This window comes from Ictidomys tridecemlineatus, chromosome 1, assembly GCF_052094955.1.
Source record: "Ictidomys tridecemlineatus isolate mIctTri1 chromosome 1, mIctTri1.hap1, whole genome shotgun sequence".
NCBI classification, from domain to species: domain Eukaryota; kingdom Metazoa; phylum Chordata; class Mammalia; order Rodentia; family Sciuridae; genus Ictidomys; species Ictidomys tridecemlineatus.
In genome coordinates, this window is record NC_135477.1 from 8015214 (window position 1) to 8035134 (window position 19921).

At 40.7% G+C, this 19921-nt stretch overlaps 2 protein-coding genes across 2 annotated transcripts; one reads left to right on the forward strand and one right to left on the reverse strand.

The window, feature by feature from the left end:
* The first annotated feature begins 353 nt into the window (after window positions 1-353).
* C1H10orf88 (chromosome 1 C10orf88 homolog) lies at window positions 354-13788 on the forward strand. Its single transcript, XM_078042422.1, has 6 exons — window positions 354-1137; window positions 1553-1756; window positions 2540-2612; window positions 4587-4793; window positions 7272-7723; window positions 11922-13788. Exons 1-6 carry the CDS (start codon window positions 974-976, stop codon window positions 12154-12156), a joined length of 1335 nt encoding a protein of 444 aa, XP_077898548.1. The 5' UTR covers window positions 354-973; the 3' UTR covers window positions 12157-13788.
* Window positions 13789-15546: 1758 nt separating this feature from the next.
* Fam24a (family with sequence similarity 24 member A) lies at window positions 15547-19877 on the reverse strand. The gene is made up of 3 exons (XM_078019329.1): window positions 18294-19877; window positions 18201-18211; window positions 15547-17417 (listed from the first exon to the last, which is right to left on the reverse strand). The coding sequence occupies exons 1-3, from the start codon at window positions 18407-18409 to the stop codon at window positions 17227-17229; spliced, it is 318 nt and encodes a 105-aa protein (XP_077875455.1). The 5' UTR covers window positions 18410-19877; the 3' UTR covers window positions 15547-17226.
* Window positions 19878-19921: the final 44 nt, after the last annotated feature.

The window sequence follows — 19921 nt, forward strand, 5'->3', positions numbered from 1 at the left end:
TTCTTTCAATCTTGGTGAATTCACTTACACACTGATGAGTTTTAAATTGAGAACACGTATTCAAAAAGAAAAAAAGGTAAATTGCAATGAATGAACACATAATACGCCTTAAACACAACTTTGAAACTCTGACATTGCACTTTTCTATAAACTATTTTGTTCAAAAGATCAAAAGATGCTAGAATCACCTACAGCCTCTTTGGGGCGAAAACTGGAGGTGTACAGCCTTTCTCTTCTCTCCCTTTCTATTTTGCAGGACATCCAGAAGGTCGCAAGTTACATACGCCGTCACTTATCCCCACCCAAGGCTTCAGTTCCAGTTAATACAATTCTTCAAAAGAGGTGGAGGGCATGCGGGTTGGGCTACCCGGGTCCTCCGGGCACAGTGGAGTCGGTCCGCTAACTGGTGGGTCCAGGCGCCTAAAAACGAACAGCCGCCAGCACCACCTCGCGGGGCCGCCTGGAAGCCCCACCTCGCACCTCCGCGACCCTCTCCACCGCAAGCGCGCGCCAGGAGCCCGGGCTCGGGGAGGAGTAACACCGGATTCCGTCACCGCCGCTACTCGCCACCGGTGCCACGCACACAACTCAGGCAGAACGGGAAAGGCCCCGGCGTCCACTCCAGCGGCCACTAGGCCCGAAGCGGCGCCCGCAGATCGCGGGGGGCGAGGAGTACACACCCGCCACCTGCAAAAGTCCTCGGCACCGCACACACTTCTCCAGCCAACCTCGGAAAACCGACACCGGGCCTCGCCCTCCACCTCTTCGTTGAACGCGCTTTCGGAAGTCACACGACAGAGCGCATGCGCACCTCTGCTTGCCAGGTCTCTAGCCACTGGCAAGAGAAGCGGCAACTCCGGATTTGAAGACAGACATCCGGAAGTCGCTGCGAGTACGCACTCCACTCTGCACCGACCGAAACTCGACCCCGGCAAGAGAGGTTCCGGGGCTGGCTGCGGCCAGAGGCGGCGAAATGGAGACCAGAGCCGAGGACTCGGGAATGAACGGCCGCCCGACGCTGGCCTCTTCCTGGGATACCGCGAACGGGGACCTGTCCCGGAGCCTCCTCCTCACCCGGGCTGGCGTCGGCCCCCAGGACTTCGACTGGGAGGAGCTGCTGGCGCCGCCGGCTTCGGGGTGCGCCGTGCCTCGGGGGAGCCGGGTCTTGGCGCTCGGCGACAGCCACGTTCCGGGGGAGACGAGCGGGGGACGCGGGGCGGGAGACCTGGGAGCGCTCGCAGGCGCATCCGCCTCGCCCGCGTGGAAACGAGGGGCAGCTCCTGGCCGCCCGAACGGCCCAGAAGTCGCCTAGGCCCCGCGTGTGCGGGCGGGGAAGGGCGCGCGCGCGTCTGGCTGCGCAGAGCCGCGAGTGCTGGACTGGCTGCGGCCAGCAGCAGTCGGGGTCACGGAGGGGCGCGGGCTGCGGCGCTGCGGGCCAGCCGCGTCCCTGGGCGGCGCGTCCCGAGGCCGCGGGGGTCCGGGGAGGGGCGCGGGCGGGTGCGAGCGCGACCGCGGAAGCCGGGCGTCACCTGTGCCCCGACCTCCTCCTCAGCCAGCCTCTGGTGAGCCTGAGCGCCGGGCCGGGCCCCCGGGGCAGGACGCCCTGCTTCCTCGACCTGCGGTGCGACCCCGGGGCCGGGGAAGACATCCTGGCGGTGGGCGTCCTGAGCTCGGCGAGGAACATGGAGGTGTACGTGGGAGAGGAGTACTGTGGCACCGGCCGGGGCCAGGGCGCCCGCACCGTCCCGGAGGGCAGGTCGGTGACCCCGCCGCGGCCCCTCGGCCCCTTTCCCCGGCTTGGGACGGTTCAGATTGCCTGACGTCGTGCCAGTCACCCGGGGAGGGAACCTGAAAGTGCACCGGGGGCAGAGACGGGGTCGCCTTGCCGCCTCTTACAGGCAGCGCACATCAGCCGAGTGGTTTCCATACCTGGAAACTTGGGGCTGGTCAGTGGAAGTGAATGGTGGGTCACAGCTGGTTAGTGGAAGGGTTTTGTTAGGAGAAGCCCTGACAAGTGCTCCTTGTCTCTCCCCTTCGCTCACAGGGTTGGCTTCCAGAGTTTCCCCCAAATTAATGACTCGGTCAGTCTGGAACACTGAGCTCGTCTTCTAGGAAGCCCCTTACTAAGGGTGTGGGGATCTGAGGCTGCCACAGCCGCCCAGTTGTTAACCGGTTATACACGTGATCCTTTGGGCGCCCCCACCCCCACCCCGTTTCCCCCCCTTACAAAGATTCTGCCGCATCTTTTTTAATGTAACCGAAATTTAGAGCTTTCCTATGTCCAGTGCAAGTTGAAAATAATACGTGTGATCACTGAACTTTACAGTGTGGTCTGTGCTCCATGACTGTATTATCTCCTGCAGTTCTCTTGGCTAGTCTGAGAGGGCCCTGTGGTCCTTAAGGCAGTGCAATGCATTCGGGAGCCCCAGCTCCTTGTGCCTCACCACGAAAACAGTCCCAGGATGGAGTATTGTCCTAGAAACGTTTATTTTTAATCATAACTGTTAATCATAACTAAAAAATTATTTTTTGTTTTTAGAGAACAGGAAAATGTTATTTTCTACAAAAAACATCTAAAATTGGAAACTTCCACATATGCTTGTAAAATAAAGGTAAGCCATCATCAAATTTTAACTAATTTAAATTTTTATCAAATTTGTTTTTGTTCTATATATAATTAATTTTCTTTCCTTGAATACAACTAATCCTATATTGTCCCTAGTTTTATTAAGACATAGTAAACAAATAAAAGGTAATTACTTTCCTAAAAAATCATCAATCCTCTTGAAGATTTAATTCTTTTAGTCTATCACCAGTTATGGAAATATATTTTGTTAATAAGAGCTATATTTTGAGGTTTTGGGAAATTTATCTAAAACATTTTTTAATCTTTCTGTAAAACTGTGTTGCCAAAAAAATTACAAACAAAACTTTGGTCCTATGAATTAAACAAGAAGGTAGTGAAAGGAGTTTCAGACAAGAGAACCAAGAAGTTAAAGGGTTTTGGACTGTTGGCTGCAGCATGAAGATTGTTAAGGTTTGCATTAGTGGTGATGTCAAAGTCTAGGAATCATGAGAAATACAGAGCCAGAATATTAACTCAGCTTTGTTGCTGTCACACTAGTCTGAGCAAGCTGCTTCGCTTGTTTGGACGTATTTCGAGAGTAAAATTAGAGAACTGAAGAAAGAAAATTCTTGGGTTCTTTTTGACTCTGAAAAATCTAGACTTATTATCATCACTTATGGGAAATTGTGAGACTTAGTTTTAGAACAAGGTAAAATTAGTGATTTTTCTTTCATTGAAGAACAAAGTAAATGTTCTTCAATCACAGAACTGATTAAAGTGATTCATTCATTCTGTGAATATTTGATGCCAGATACTATATGAGGCATTTAGGAATTACCAGTAGTAAAATAAATTGAAATACTGCCCTCACGTTGCTTATATTTTACTGGGGCAAGACTGGTAATAAGCATGCTCAATGAGTGAAACGGATCCTATATTTGATGTTGAGAAAGTGTTTGGGTATTACAAAGCAGAAGTGGGAGAATAGGTTGGGATGTAAGATAAATGTAATGGGTGTTTCCATGATTGTTGAAGACTGTCACGTATTTGGTTACATACTTAAAAGAGTTTTTAGAGCATAGGTGTACATTTACCTATTGACACGTGGGTCTGTGAGTGTCACTCTGGTGAACGTTTTTTGTAACTGTTACATGGAAACGAAGGGTTGGTTCATTCATGGAACCCCTGGGTTATGTATGAAAGTGTGTTCTGGGACAACAGCATATGGAAGGTTAAGATAAAAATAAAGTGTTCCTGATACAGACTTTTGAGCACTTCCTCAGGGATAGATACTGGATATTTTGACACATAAGCCATCTCTCATTTTACTGACTTGATTTTAGTTTTACCCTGTGTGAGCATTTGCCCAGGGTCACCCAGGCTGTTGAGCAGCAGAGTCTTAATTTAAACCCAGATGCGTCTGGTCCAAATCTCTTCCCTTTCATTTTACTACTCTGTTTTATGGACCACACATGGAGTACAGCTCAGGGGTGGAGCCCTTGCCCCACATGCTTGAAGCCCTGGGTTCCATGCCCAACACTGCAAAAAAAGAGAAAAACTACAGGGATAGAACCAGAGGATTTAGACTGTAAGCTCTGATTTTTAACATTTCCTTACATTTCTAAATCCTGAAAGACTGAATTGTGTCTATAATTTCAGTAAATACTGCTTGGGCCTCTAGACAGTTATATTTTGTATTAAATAATATTATACCAAACTGTGGCCTGTTAAGATCTCAGACTGTTTATTTTTAATGCCTTAAGTTAAGTAAAACTATATTTAATCTACTCAGACTCATTTTCTGAATATTAGTTTGAGAAGGATTTCTTGATTTAAATAGTTGATCTGAGCCTTATGTTAAAATAGAAATTTTTCTATCTATGATGTTCTAAAGATAACTTAAAAACATGTTTAAGTTAGATCCTTGAGTATTTCACTCTTGATTTGGTAATACTAGGAAGTGACTTTAAATTATTGGTTTTAATACCTATATTTCCTGCACTTTTTTGTTTCATAATAGTTGCTGTCCTTTGGTGAAAAACAGTGTGTGTTCCTCAGTAAGGTTGTGGTACACATGAAACCAGTTTCAGGAAATTCTTCACCAAGCTCTCCTGCTCTAGGATCAAGGATAGACCTTGACAAGGTCCAAACCATAATGGAGTCCATGGGGTCAAAGTTATCACCTGGAGCTCAGCAGCTAATGAACATGGTTAGGTTTCAACAGCAGGTAAGTAGCAATGTTTTTCTTTCCACATAGCAGTAAAAAAAATCATTTCAAAATGATGGCCTTTGATGAGGAAATGCAGTATTTTTTTTTTTTTAAGTGTTTTTCTGTGATACTAGGGATTGAACCCAGGGACTTGGGCATACTAGGCAAGCACTCTAGTGCTGGACTACCTCCCCGGCTCTTATTATATTTTAGATGGGGTTTTGCTTAGTTGTTTAGGCTGTACTTGAACTTGCAATCTTTCTGTCTCAGCCTCCAAAATAGCTGGGATTACAGGTGTGTACCACTACACCCAGCTAAGTTTTTAATTTTTATTATTGATTTAACTGTCATCTGTTCATAGTTTGCAAAAGGCATATTTTGTAGACTTACCCTCATATAAAAAGTTTTGACTGGACAGCTTCACAATTTTTCATTAATTCATTCACCCATCATTCAGCAAGTAGCAACTTTGATGAATTATGGGCTGATTTGAGCACTTTCTAGGATGCAAAAATGATCAATTGGTGTATAGCCTGTTTTTAAGGATTTTTGCAGGCTAGATCATATGAGTGGTCTCATACAGAAATAAATTTTCTCTGATGACTGAGTAAAGCTCCTTTGAGCTAAAAGATTGTTGCCTAATGTTAAAATATTAGAAATATAACCCATCTTATTCCAGGAATATTTTAAGACTTATTCAAAACTTGGACTAGAACAAGAAAAAATGACAATAGGCCAGCATTTCTCTATGTAGAGCCTTTTCCAAAGTGCATTTCTGTAAAATATGTTGGATGGGTACTTGCTATCACAGGTGCCTCTGCCTCCACTTCCCTGGCCCTCATTATCCCCTTTCCTGCCTTATTTTTTCCCTGAAGTATCTATCACCACCTACATCCCATGATGTTTATTTCCTCCTCCTCTCTCCTCATCCCTCACGTCTTTCCCTCCGTCCTTTCAGGCAGTCTCTCCCTACTATCTTAAGACTCCCAAGAGGTCAGAGATTTTAATTTGTTTGATTCACTGCCATATTTCTCATACCTCAAGTGGAGCCTAACACATAAATTTCTGGTAAACATTTTTTGAATAAATGAATGTAGATCTAACTTGATCTCAGAATAATTTTTACACTATCTAGATGAATGTATGAACTGAACTTCTTTAGCTAATCTTGATAATTACTTTTCAGCCCATCTTTCAAAAACTGAATAGTAGTAAGTGTGGGATGATAAACCCTGATAAAAACCTGTAGTAGGCTTCTACGTTTTGAATTTAAGAGCTCCATATGCCTTCACACAAACAATTCAGTTAGAGGTCATTTGGTTTTGCTTTAGTGGAAAAATTGAAAACCTGAAGAAGAAGATAGCATACTTTCTCTTCAACATAAAATCTCAAGAAACAAAGGAAAGAATAACACACAAGCAATTTAATCATGGTACCAATATGGAATTTTGGTTTTTTTTTTTATTTTGGTGTAGGGATTGAACCCAGGACCTCACACTCTTCAGGCAAGTGTTCTACCACTGAGCCACATCGCTAGGTCTTTAATTCTTATTAAGGTGGAAATTCTTAAACACAGACAAGTGGTAGCTCATTTTAGTTATTGAAAATGTCACAGTGCTAAGTGGAATAACCCAATCCCAAAAAACCAAAGGCCAAATGTTTTCTCTGATAAGTGGATGCTGATCCATAATGGGGGGTGGGAGAGGGCATATGAAAAATGGAGGAACTTTGGATTGGGCACAGGGGAGGGAGGAGAGAGGAAGGGGCCTGGAGGGTAGGAAAGACTATGGAATGAGGTGGACATCATTACCCTAAGCGCATGTACATATGGTGCTGCACATATGTGTAACGCCATATCGTGTACAACCAGAGAAATGAAAAGTTGTGCTGCAATTGTATACGATGAATCAAAGTGCATTCTGCTGTCATATGTACCTAGTTAGAATAGTAAGTTAATTAATTAATTAAAAAAAGAAAATATCACAAGTATATACATAGAATACCTAGCTTTAAATTAGTGTATAACCTCCATTAAAAACTCATGGCAAAAGCTATGGCCAGGTGAAAACGAATAGCTTTTCAACCATATGTTGAAAGTTGGGGAATGACGTAATTGAGTTCTAAGAAAATGATCAATCATTGTAACTCAGTTGAAAGTATCACATTTTTTTTGTCACAAATTAAGGAGGACTCTGTAGGTAAAATACTAAAATATGTCACTGCAAATTTTACTATGCAATTTTAGTATTTATTTTCTTTAGGAAATAATGTGAAGTCTTGCCTGTGGAGTTAGGTTGCTTGGATTTATGTCCTGGTTCTGCCACTTACCAGCTGGTTACCTTGGCCAGGGACCTTCTGACTGGGTCACTTAATATTGAATAGTAATAGCCTACTTCCTGAGAATCAAATGAAGGAATGAATGCACAGTGCCCAGGGATGACTCCCACAGTGAACTGTCCTTCTTAATCTTAACATTTTCTTATTTACCTTGCTTAGAATTGTATTCCCATTGGAGAGCAGCTTCAGTCAGTTTTGGGAACTACCGGGTATAAGCATATGATTGCACTCCAGCCATCGTCCACTTCAGGAGCCTTGGACAAGTCATCCTCCACACCTTTCCCTTTTAGAACTGGATTGACATCTGCAAACAGGACTGAACCCTTACAGGCTTTCATCGATAAAAGCACCAGGCCACCTGGGGAAGGAAATACCACCAGCCGCGACAGGTGTAAAACTGTGCCACAAAACCATTCCCTTCTTGAGAATGATCTTAAAAATGCAGTATCTTCTTTCTTACCAAAGAAGGCGAGTGACGGCTCACTGCCCGACTCTGAGTTGCTGCCCTTTCTCCAAAATCTGTGCAGTCAAGTTAACCATCTTCGAGTGGGACATAACGCCAAGTGGCAGGAAAACGTCTCCAAGCCCCGGGACGGCATTGTCGGTGTTGCGTGAGTATTTTATCTCAAGACATATGTGGTCACAAATGAGGTTTATAGCCGGTAGGTGAGAGAATCAGATGAAGGGAAACAGATCTGTCTCAATGAACAATCTTTCCAGAGAAAATTTGAGCAGTTTTTGCATTTTACCATGAACACGCTTGTGGGCAGTAACTGTTCTCCAGAGTGAAATGCATGGCTGTGACAGAAATGCCTATAACTGAAGGTGCTGCACACCTCTCGGGCATTTGGTGGAAGGGTTACCAGCAGCAGCTGTGGGCTGGAGTAGAAGGCTATTTGCATGAGTGGAAAGGTGCTGTGGTAATAATGATCTTTACATTGTTTTTATTTGGGTTCATATTATTTTCTAGCTGGGTATACTAAGCATGTCATTGCTTTGTAGATTATATTTGGTCTAGGTTAACTTTGGAATTATCAAAAACTATTTTAGGATGGTAATTATCTGTAGGATACAAGTTTTTATGCTCTAGTCTCTTAATCCCTTACCTGGACAACATGTTTCAATAAGAAGTGGCCGAGGACTTAGTATGTTCTTAATCCTTTTCACAAATATAGTGTGTCAAAATAGTATTCTAGATTGGAATTCAGGACTTTGGTCATAGTTTTTGTTTATTTTCTATACTTAATCTCTCTTAGAATTTTCATCTAAAAATGAGATAGTTATATTAGTTGGGAACTAAAAACCACGAAACACCAGCAGGATCAATTGGCATTTATAGAACTCTCTGCCAACAGTAGCAGAGTACATTTTTTTTTTTTTGAAGATTCACAAAGATAAATTATGTGGTAAGTCTTAATGCAAACCTAATGAAGTTTAAGGGGATTGGATCATCATAGAAAGTGCTTTCTCTGGTTACAAAAGACAAGAAATCATATCTATAACAGAAAGACAAGACATTTAGATTGACAAAACACTTGTAAATTAAACAACACTTGTAAATCTATGATTCAAGAAGTCTCAACAGAAAAATTTTTTTACGAATATATGAAAATAGCAATAGATCAAAATTTGTGTGATTCAGCTAAAGAGGTTTTGCTAAGAACTTGTTTACCACTGTATGCTTGCATTAGAAAAGAGCAGAGTTTTCAAATCAATACTATAAAACTACAGCTACTCAATAAAAATGAAATAGATAATCTGAATAGTCTTAATAGCACTAAAGAAATTGAATTTTTCATTTAAAAGCCAAGCAAAAGGAACCCAAAGCAAGCAGAAGAATGAAACAATAAAGAGCAGAAATCTATTTAATTGAAAAAAAATCAATTAAAAAGCTGGTTCTTTGAAAATTTCAGTAAAATTGACAAATTTCTAACAAGACTGGCAAATAAGAGATGACCCAAATCACCAATCTGAGGAATGTAATGGGAAATATACCATTACAGGGCCTCAAGCCATAATCAAGATAAGGGAATGTTGTAACAATTTGATTGACAACTAGGAGGAAAGGGATTAATTCCTTAGAAAACACAAATTATCAAACTCAACCAACATGAAATAAATAATGGAACACGTCTATGGCACTAAATACTATATTCGAAATTGAAGAGATCGTGAAAAAGAAATGTCCTGTCCCAAATGCTTTCACTCAAGAATTCTGCCAAACATTTAAAGAAAACCACTTTTACACATTTCCAAAAAATAGAAGAGGAGGGAAGACTTCCCAACTCATTTCATGAAGCCAGCATTACTCTGCTACCCAGACTAAATTATCCCCAAAGAAATAAGTACATATAAATGAATGTAAAACATAATTGTACATAAAAATCTGACAAAAGACATAGAGGACCTTATGACCTGAAAATTGTTAAATAGTGATGAAAGAAATGAAAGAAGACCCCAAAAATGGAGCAAATACCGTATTCATGGTACTGTTGAAGACTCAACAGTAAAAATGTCAGTTTTCCCCTAATTGATATATATATATGTTTAGCACAATTTCTATCAGAAGTACAACATGTATTTTTTGTAAATATGAATAAGATGATTCCAAAATCTGGAAGTGGAAAATTCTAAGTGGAAAGACAACAGTACTGGAATTAGAATAGAGAGAAATCACTACTGGATTTCAAGAGTCTGTTTTGGCAAGACAGCTAGACACATAGATGAACAGAAAGCACAGAAATCGCTCTACAGAAGTATACCTGTCAGCCTTCTACCAATGTGCAAAAGTCATTCAGTGGAGGAAGGATGATCGTCTAGCATGTGATGCTGGAACAATTGGAGAGTCACAGGCTAAAATATGAACCATGAATGCAGATATATGAAAATTAACACACAATGGAGCATAAGCTAAAATGTTAAGTATAAAACTGTAAAATCTTAATATATGGGAGAAATTTTTAGGGACCTAGGAAGATAATTCTTCGAGGTCACCAAAAGCATGATCCATAAAATATGTATGTAGAGCCCATTTAATATTTACAAGTTTTACATATGAAAGGCCCCAGTAAGAGGATTAATACAGACTGGGAGAAAATATTTGTAAATCACGAACCCAACAAATGCCTTGTATCTAAAATATATGAAGGATTTGCAAGATTTGTCTTTTAAAATACCATCTAATTAGAACATGGATAATAGATATGTGAAGAATCATCAGGAGGATGGATATATAAATAGCAAATAAGCCCAGGAAAAGGTGATCAACAGTGACTTCACTGCTGTTAGAGAAATGCTTATTAAAACCACAAGGTAGGGCTGAGGTTGTGGCTCAGAGGTAGAGTGCTCGCCTACCATGCGTGAAGGACTGGGTTCGATCCTTAGCACCACATAAAAATAAAATAAAGATATTGTGTCCCCCTATAACTAAAAAATAAATATTAAAAAACCCCATAAGATATCTCTATATATCTATTTGAATGACTAAAATTTAAAATTATAAATAATAAGAATACCAAATGTTGACAAGCATATAGAGGAACCGGATCTCATTCCTTGCTGGCGGGAATTAAAATGGTACAACCACCCTAAAAACATATCTGGGCAGTTTCTTAACAACTAAACACCCAGTTACCATACAACCCATTAGTCCTAATCCTGGGCATTTATCCCAAAGAAATGAAAAGATGTGGCAACATTAAAATGCTCTACGCAATTGTTCATGAGAACTTTATTTGTAATAGTGCCAGACAAAAAACAATCAAAATGTCTCATGGTAGGTGAATGGTTAAACAGACTGGGCAGTAGTGCGTCCATATCATGAACAACAATTTAAATGGCTCTGCAGGGCATTATGCCAAGATCAAACTTATTGGTGTTTACAATCTTGAGGACTCCTAAAATCTTTTAGTTTTACAGCTATATAAAATATTTGTTTAAAAATAATAGTTAAACCTTTTCATGTCAACGTAAATAAGAAACAGTCAAACTTTTAAAACATTTAACAAGAAGAATGTTGTCTTAAATTTATGCAAATCTATATCAGCTCTTGGGCACATTCTCTTACGTGTTACTCTCTAGCATGTGTAATTAAACATAGCTAGTATGAGAACAGTAGGAATACCGAGAATAGTTAACCTCTGAAAACATACATATTTAAATTACCTGAGGAAATTCTAAAGAGAATTCACAGCCTTGATTTCTCTTAGAAATTAGAGCAGTGGCATACATTGTATAGGCTCTGGAAAAGTACTTTTTCCTCATTGAGCTCCTGAAACAATTATGGAAACCCTAAGCGTTGTGGATTTTTAGAAATCGGTGTACTTTTGATCCTATTAATTTTTGTTTGTCTATCCTAGTTAAATTCATAAACATTTTCAGATCAGGTTAGCAAAGAACCTTCTAGTGTTTTAGTAAGGTTGTTTGTATTTAAGAGGAAAAATCTATATGAATTATAGGGTTGCTTTGAAAGAATACTTGGAAAAGATACATTTTTTTTTTTAAATTGGACAAAATCAGTTTTTGTTTGGAACTTAAAAAGGGCATTCCCCAAGGTTTGTTTTTGAAGATGTGTCTTCATTTTTATGTTCCCACTTCAACTGAATACTTAATAAGAAGTAAGGAGTGTGTTGGGCATTAAGGGCTGTGGTCACCTATTGCATGTGTTTTGCATCCTGGGAAATGAGTCACAGGGGCAGTGCAGTTGTGGAGACAAGTTTCAGCCATGTTCCTTGGCCACTGGTTGCATAGCTTGCTTGTTTTTGTTGTAATAGTGGGGAAAATTGATAGACTTTTTAAACTTATTTTTAGAGTGGAAGAACAGCCTATTTGCTCCTACTTGGAAAAGATTCTTTCTAAAAATATGGAACTGATGGAAAAGAAACTTGTGGACTACATTGATCAGCGAATACTCCAACTCCAGGAGCACATAGATGATAAGATTACCTTGTTAATGGACTTCCTGCAGAATCCCAACTCCCCGCCCAATGGGCTGCCTTTGAGACATTGTGACTCTGGAGAAAGACTTTCCAATGGAGAAAGATAAGCTCTCAGCGTACGAGGGCCTGCAGATATTTATTACCTATTTATTACAAAGCCCAAACCTAAAACGTTTATGAAAAGCAAGTATCTGATGTCCTCCGAAGGATCATCGGCTTACATAAAGTGACCTCGGTGTCCATTTTTACTGCCCTTGTTATTGTAAATCCAGTACTGTACACCAAGAGGTGACCCCATTGTCCTAAGTTATTCTTATTTGCAGTGTTTTTCACTTACAGATTTTTATGTATTCTTGTGTGTTAAATGTTTAAATGCTTATGGATTTCTAATGCAGTTCATTGGTTTGTATTATATGTGTTTGAAGTGAATTTTTTATTTATATGGACACCTTATTTTATAGGCTTAGGAATGTGAAAAATAGTGTTCAGAGTATTTGATATTCTTTATCTACTTGTTCTTGGAAAATTGGATAATTGGAACTTTTAATTCAGGTTACCAATTTACATTTTGTATTGTTTCTCTGAGATAATGAATGAATCACCAGGTTTGATTAGGTGGAAAATTCCTTTACACAAGGCTGTTAGTACTACTTGTTTTATTACAGTGTAAGTATAGATAAGAAAAAAAAAAAATCCAAACCAGCCTATTCCTTTTTAAAATTACTACTTTGGCTTTGGTGTTTGATGTAAAATGGGAGCATTCATTTCATTTGATCTAAGTAACCCCAGTCAATGTAAGGAAGTCTTTCCTTTCTCAAGCTGATACAGGTTCTTCTCCCCAAAGTCCTTCCGGGCATATTTAATGTGTGACATCCTGAGAATTTGCATTGAGTAGTAAGACATATGAATCAAAGAGGTTGCAAGACTCTAGCATATTTAGTCTTCAGAACTTTTAACTGTTGTGTATGTTTCGAAGGGTGATGTATTCACAGCTAAAAATAAATGCATCCACTCTGGAAGCTGCTTGTCTTAGGTAAATGGGAGTCTCATCTTGAACTCAGCTTATATTAAAATGTTTCATTTTTTAGAAAAAGGATTATTCATATCCATTTATTGTTTTGTAAAATTTGTTCTCTAAAATGAGAGTTAATTTATATATGGCTTATTCATTTTTATTTTACTATAAAGTTGACACAGTATAGTAAACTCACTGACCACAGTCTCTTGAGGATTTGCATAACATTTTTCCTACTCCTTTATGGGCCATTATTTATGGGATAAGCATAACAAGTAGTTGTAAGATAGCATTTCTTGTCATTGAGAATAATCTGTCTCAAGGCTAAACTCAGGAGTGCAGACTTACAGCTTCTGGTAGTTTGGGTCTGTTCAATTAGGGGCCCCATTGTGGCCTTCGGTCAGTGGCGGTCGGTCAGAATGCCTTATAGAATGTGGCCACAATTGCTGCATTCAGAGCAAGGACCATGAAGAGAGACACAGACAGGTGAAAGACCAATACTAAATTCTTTCTGCATGTAGTTGATGATAAAATACTGTAACTGAGAAGGAAGATTTTAAAAAGTAGTAATTGCCAATATGAAATTCACAAATTCATGAAATTCTGGGGGGTTTATGTATTTATTAATATATAAAAACTAGTACAATCATGGAACTGTTATTGAATTGGTTCAGTATGTTAAAAAACAAAGATAAAATGCCCATAAAAGTATTTCTATTTCAAATGACTGATTGAGTTTTATTTTCCAATGTGTAGTAGTAACTTTGTCATACTTTAAGTATTATAGTCAAAGAGCTTATGCGGCATTATTTATTAACAGTATTTTCCATAGTTCTCAAAATATATTTGATCAACAAGGAAATTATTTCCTCCTCTGCAATTAAAAGAAAATTCTTTTCTGCCATGTATGTCCTTTATGTAATAAGGTTCATTCACAGATTTTCAGATCTAAAGATGTATTATGCAATGCAAGACTTCATCAATATAGTTTTACAAGTTACTGAATTTAATTTTTTGTTTTCTTATTTAAGAAGACTTTATTGTATGATGACATGTATCCGCCATCATGGTATCATACAGCACAGTTCCACTGCTCTCAAAATCCTCTGTGTTCCTCTTACTCATCTCTTTCACCCCAACTCCTAGCAACCATTAAACTTTTTTTTTTTTTTGGTGCTGAGGATTAAACCTAAGGGTGCTTAACCACTGAGCCACATTCTCAACCCTTTTTTAATTTTTATTTTGAGTTGTGTGGGGCCTGGCTAAATTACTGAGGCTCACTTTGAACTTTCAATGCTCCTGCCTCAGCCTCCGGCATTGCTAAGATTTCAGATGTGCACCACCATGCCTGGCTAAATTTGTTACTGTCTCCATAATTTTGCCTTCTCTAGAATGTTACAGAGTTGGCCTCTTCAGATTGGCTTCTTTCAATTAGCAATATACATTTGCATTTCCTCCCTGTCTTTTCATGGCTTAATAGTTCATTTCGTTTTCACAATAGAAATGTTTTTTTATAAACAAAAATAATAATCTTTTGTAGTGCAGGCATATAATACAAGGATCACAGGACTTTTATAGTTTTATCATTTTCACTTAATAAGTTTTTATAACTTTTTACTTGTGGCTTATCCTTAAAAGCAAAACAAGCTTATCGAGCTTGAGATACATTCAAAACCAGGTGCTTGGATCAGGTGAAGAAAATAATCAAAAGTAGCCAAAATTTATGGTTTGAGTTCCTTTGCTAAATCTCGTGCCCCATTCAATCTCAGAATTCAGGTTCTTGGTTTTTCAAAATTAGATTGTACTGTGGTAAGATAATACTCCATTTTAAAAATAACTTTTTTTCAAATAAGCTTTTATGTGTGACATTGGTTTATTTTATTACCCATTTAGGAATTAAAATACATCACTTACTTAGCAATAACTTATCTAAAGAACTCAAGTAGGGGCTGGGGCTGTGGCTCAGTGGTAGAGCACTCGCCTGGCCTGTGTGAGGCACTGGGTTCTATCCTCAGCACCACATTAATAAATGAATGAATGAATGAATGAATGAATGAATGTATTATGTCCATCTACAACTAAAAAAATTTTAAAAACAAGTAGAACAGGTGTTTTAAAAAATAAGAACATCGCATGTTCATCAAAGACAATATTGGTAAATAGTGAATTATCACTGTATTTATTATTCTTAAAATGTGACTTACATGTTATCAACTGATGGAAATAAAAATTCACTCTGTCAGTTTAGTGAAAAAATAACTCTCAAAGTAATATTTAGAACTTTGGATTTGTTCTCTTTGCAAGATAGCAAACTTCCTTAAGCCTATATTTCTTAAATCCACATGAATTAAAATTAGTTACTTACATAATACCTTTTCTGCTATTATTAATATGTTAGTATTGTATAATTAAAAGCTATTACCTGTTAGAAAAAAGGAAATGTTGACTTTGAGTAAACTGAACCTCTTCTGATTATTTGCCAAGAATTTCCGTTTTTTTTTTTTTGGAAAACTGGCCTGTTTCAAATTCAGTTTGATTATGTGGCTTTTAGCATGAGTGAATCCATATTGGTTAGGTCTGTTCTGCTGGGATCTAGTGCAGGAGCTCAATCCAAAGCAATGACCTCCCATAAATTTTATTATCTTTAGCATGAATTTCATCAACTTGTTAGATTTACCCACCGGATCCTCTTAATTCAGACACAAGAGTAAATCCTGAAATATATTGTTTCATTTTAATTTTGCTCATTAATCACCCATATCCAGCCATTGACCTCACTATCACCCAGTTTGTTAGGAAGGATTTTTCTGAGTTCCAAGTGGAGACAAGAGTGGCTCAAAACTCTGACAGGGGAAACTAAGCTTAGAGAACAGAAGTGCCTCCACTGCTCACTTGGAAAATTGGGCCAGGGCAGGAATCAGGGCTTGGCTCAGTCCTTCTACTACTGAACCTTAACCTTGCAAATGCCCTCTTGTTCCACATCCAGTGCCCCCAACTCTGTGAACCAAATGCTGAGTTGGGGCTCTGAGCCAGGGGTCTGTAAAGAAATTCAGTCACTCACAGGCAATTTAGGGAAGTGGAAGCACGTTTTGCTCTGCATTCTGGATAGTGGACACTTCATTGGCAGTCCACACTTCATGACCATTCAGGAGTACTGGGCTGGATGGAGACTGGAGGCTTGAGGTCCAACAGAGGGAGGAAGGGGCCAGAGCTATGTTCAGGATTTGTGAGCTGGACGGAGTGATGCAATCCCTGTGTGTCTCTGGGAATTCTCTAGAATTCATACTCTCAGGGACTTTTGCCAGGTCTATTATTTTACTAAGTGCCCACCCTGTGACTAACCCCTGGGTCAGGTGGCTACAAACTCAATCTGCTGACTGCATCTCTGGTGCAGCCAGATGATGTGAGACTCTTTTCAGACTCCTTCTGGTCCTTTATGTTCCTCACAGATGGAAGACCTCACGTTGGCCCTGGCAATAGCCATGAGAAGAGTCCATGTTGCCCACAGGAGAGTGTATGACTTTGAAAAGCCTGTGCCCCCAGAGGCAGCCTAGTGCTTCCAGTTCAGGAAGAAATACACATCTGGGTGGACAGTTGCCCTCAGCAGTGAGCATGTGCCAAGATTTGAAAGCTGGTCTGAGCCTTTGAAAAAATCCACATGGAACCACACAATCATTTTCTTCAGAATTTCAAAGAGAAGGTTCTACGTAATAAATCTAACTTAGAACCAGGAGAAATCCTGGGCTCATTCAGAGACGTCGAGTTTCTTTTTTGTCTATGCTGCCAGGAAGATTCAGTCAAAACTCAGTTTTCAAATGTTTTTATTTTTTATACCAGGCACCTAGCAATATGCTATCCCTTCTTGTTATCACCATTCATTCACATGGCCTCTATTTTCTACTTTAACTCTCCTGCTTGTGTTGCAATATAAAATGATGAGCTAGTTGCCTCAAGTACCAAAGTGGTAACACAAAACTTTAGGAAAAGGACATTTAAAACTAACAACAACAACTGAGGCAGGCAGGATTCTTTTCATTATTGTACCTTTATGTGAAAGTACATAAATATCTCATTAGTACATAAATATAAACACTATAGAACTTCAATAATAAGGCTTCTACTAAGAAATATTGTTCACAAATGTGTGTCCACCATTCCCACTTCAGAGCCCCTCATTTGTGCCACAATAGCAAGGTGGCAGGGCATCGTAATCTGCATATAGGCTATATTCGTCACAGCACGGGAGGGCAGGACAAGACTCCATCGTGCCTTTAGGTGGGATGATCTTGCTCTGGAACTTGGTTGGACAGCATTCCTTTGCCGCTCTTAAGAAAAAACATACCAAAGCATGGGCTTAGAATTTTTCTTCACAGTGCATTTCTTACAATTATCAGTGCTATCTGGGAGGTTCAGGGTTGGAGCCACTCAGTCACACCTGTGACACTGCCCTAGCTAACACTCTCTGGTCCTGTGCTAAATTCCTCCCTCATCCTTTCCTACAACTGCTGTGCACGTAAAATCAGGTCACAAGAATAAGGAGAGTGACTTGAAGCAGGGACCCACCAGCTGCTTGCTGTAGGCTCTCAAGACGCAGGAATGATGGGGAAGGTGCCACACTTGGCTGTGACCTGGTCTCTGTATCCATCATCTAACTCCCTAGAATGGGGACACCAGTGCTGCTAACTGCTCTCCACACTTAAGGTCCTCTCCCCAAAACTTACATACCTCCTCTTCGACCCGCACCCCTGTCAGCGGTTCTCTAGCAGACCTGTCCTACAGGTCCACCCCGCTGTTCCCACGGCCTCCAGCAATGGAATGGGGGAACGTCCTGGGAGCTCCCAACTTGGCAAAAGGAGGTCAGTGCGGCCTTCCTCTGAGTGGGAGACAGATCTTGCTCCCACAGTGTCCCCCACATTCAGTCTGCAGCGCCCAGGACAGAGGGAGGCTCAGCCGAGGGGCTGCTAAATACCTGAAGGGAAACTCCGTGAGGTCCAACGACAGCAAAGCTGTGCCGGGACACACAGCCTCTAGGCTGAGAACATTCTACTTAGGAGTCGCAGCCCCAAGCCGGGAGGAAATAACCCCAAGATCCTGTGCCTTTGCCTTCTCCAACCTGTCTGCGGCTCTTGACCTCACCCAGGGAGTGGCTATGGCAGCAAAGAATGAGCAGTCAAGCAGAGAGCTCAGGTGTCCCATCTCAAGGGGACTCACTCTGCCCACATGACTCACTTCAGTATGCTGGAGACTTTGAAGAAAAGACTGAGGACCACGCAGATCAGCACGATGGCCGCAAACAGTAAGCCGGCCCCAATGCCGATGATAATCTTTGTCTTGAGATCAAACATCTTTCACACCTGGGCAGAGAAGTGTAGGCAAGCAGTGAGGGTGGCTTCCCTCCCACATGCCATCAGCAACCTCCACACCTTCGCCCAGGGGAGGAGGAACGGACCCAAACACAGGTCCTTTGTGTGTAAACCTTGAGGGTTCTTCCCAGAGAGGCTGAGCCTGGCCAGGGGTGGGTAAGAGGGCTCACTTTTGTATGAAGAGGAGCTGAGATGCAAAACCCAGACAGAAGGAGTAGAAGGACAGCCAGCCTGGGGACAGACTCTTTGCCTCTCACAGGTTATGGTGGCCCTTAATTATCAGGCCTGCAGTGGAGCTAATGGCTTTGTGCCTGGGCCTCTGAACTGTGTCCACACTTACTCAGAATGACCTCCTGCTATACATAAGCTTGAAAGATGTTTTATGGGACTAATGGAATTACTTCAAAGAATTATTGTCTGACAATATTGATAATATGCAAAGCTATTTTTTAAGTGGTAAATGTTTTAGGGAATAAAAGTTTTAAATCATCCACTGCCAACTGGGTCATGCCATCTCAGAGTTAAGGAGATTCTGGAAGCTTCTGGCCAACCCCTGCCCAAGGCTGAGATGGGGAGTGGCCTGCATGGACCCAGAATCAGCTTCTTCTGGGACCTCTTGTTACTCATCTAATAGACCATGGGTGTTCTTCCTAAATACTCCCCCCACCCCACCAGAAAATCTGATTTGTCTGGGATAAGAGTTTGCTTCATCTCACTCCAAAATTGGGGAGTAAGAGGAGTACATAATCTGACTGACAAGCAGATTAGTTAAACCACAGACAGATAGTTAAACCATCCAGAGGTGGATTAAGGATGCTGTTGCGGGGGGAGGGGGGGCAACTTTGAAGAAGTTATTTTATCAGAAGTTATTTTCTCATACCTGTCATTTGAGAAAGAGGAATCTAATCATTCTGGCAAGAGGAAATAAGGTCTATGGTTGAGAGTGGATGTCTGGAAGCAGTGTGGTCCAGTGGTAGCAGAATGTGCCGACTCCAACATTCATGCCCCAAGCAGTGTGACATCAACCCATAGGATCCCAGCTCCCTACCTCAGAGTTCTGAATTCTGTTCCACATGTAGGTATGTATTAGCTCCTATGAAAAATAAATGCTATTTTGAATCAATTCTAACATTTTCAGTATTTTGACTACTTATCAAAAGCAGATTTAATATTTCAATTGAAGCCTGAGAGACTGTTTCGATTACTAAATGAAATAACATGGAGCCATTTACCAGGATTCAAGCACGTAATTGTTGAAATTGTTAGATTTTCACTTTTTACAGTTAAGATGTTACAAAATGAAAAGTAAAGAGGATACTAGTTCTGATCAGGTTGGCATGATGGGTTCGTCACACTACAGCTGGAACAGTAATATGAACTGAGAGACCCGGGCGGACAAGTGGCATAGGTGTGTTTTCACTTCTGACATGCGCAATTATAATTCCCAGGAATAACATACATCTAAGGAACGAGAACTCTGTTCCTACATGAACA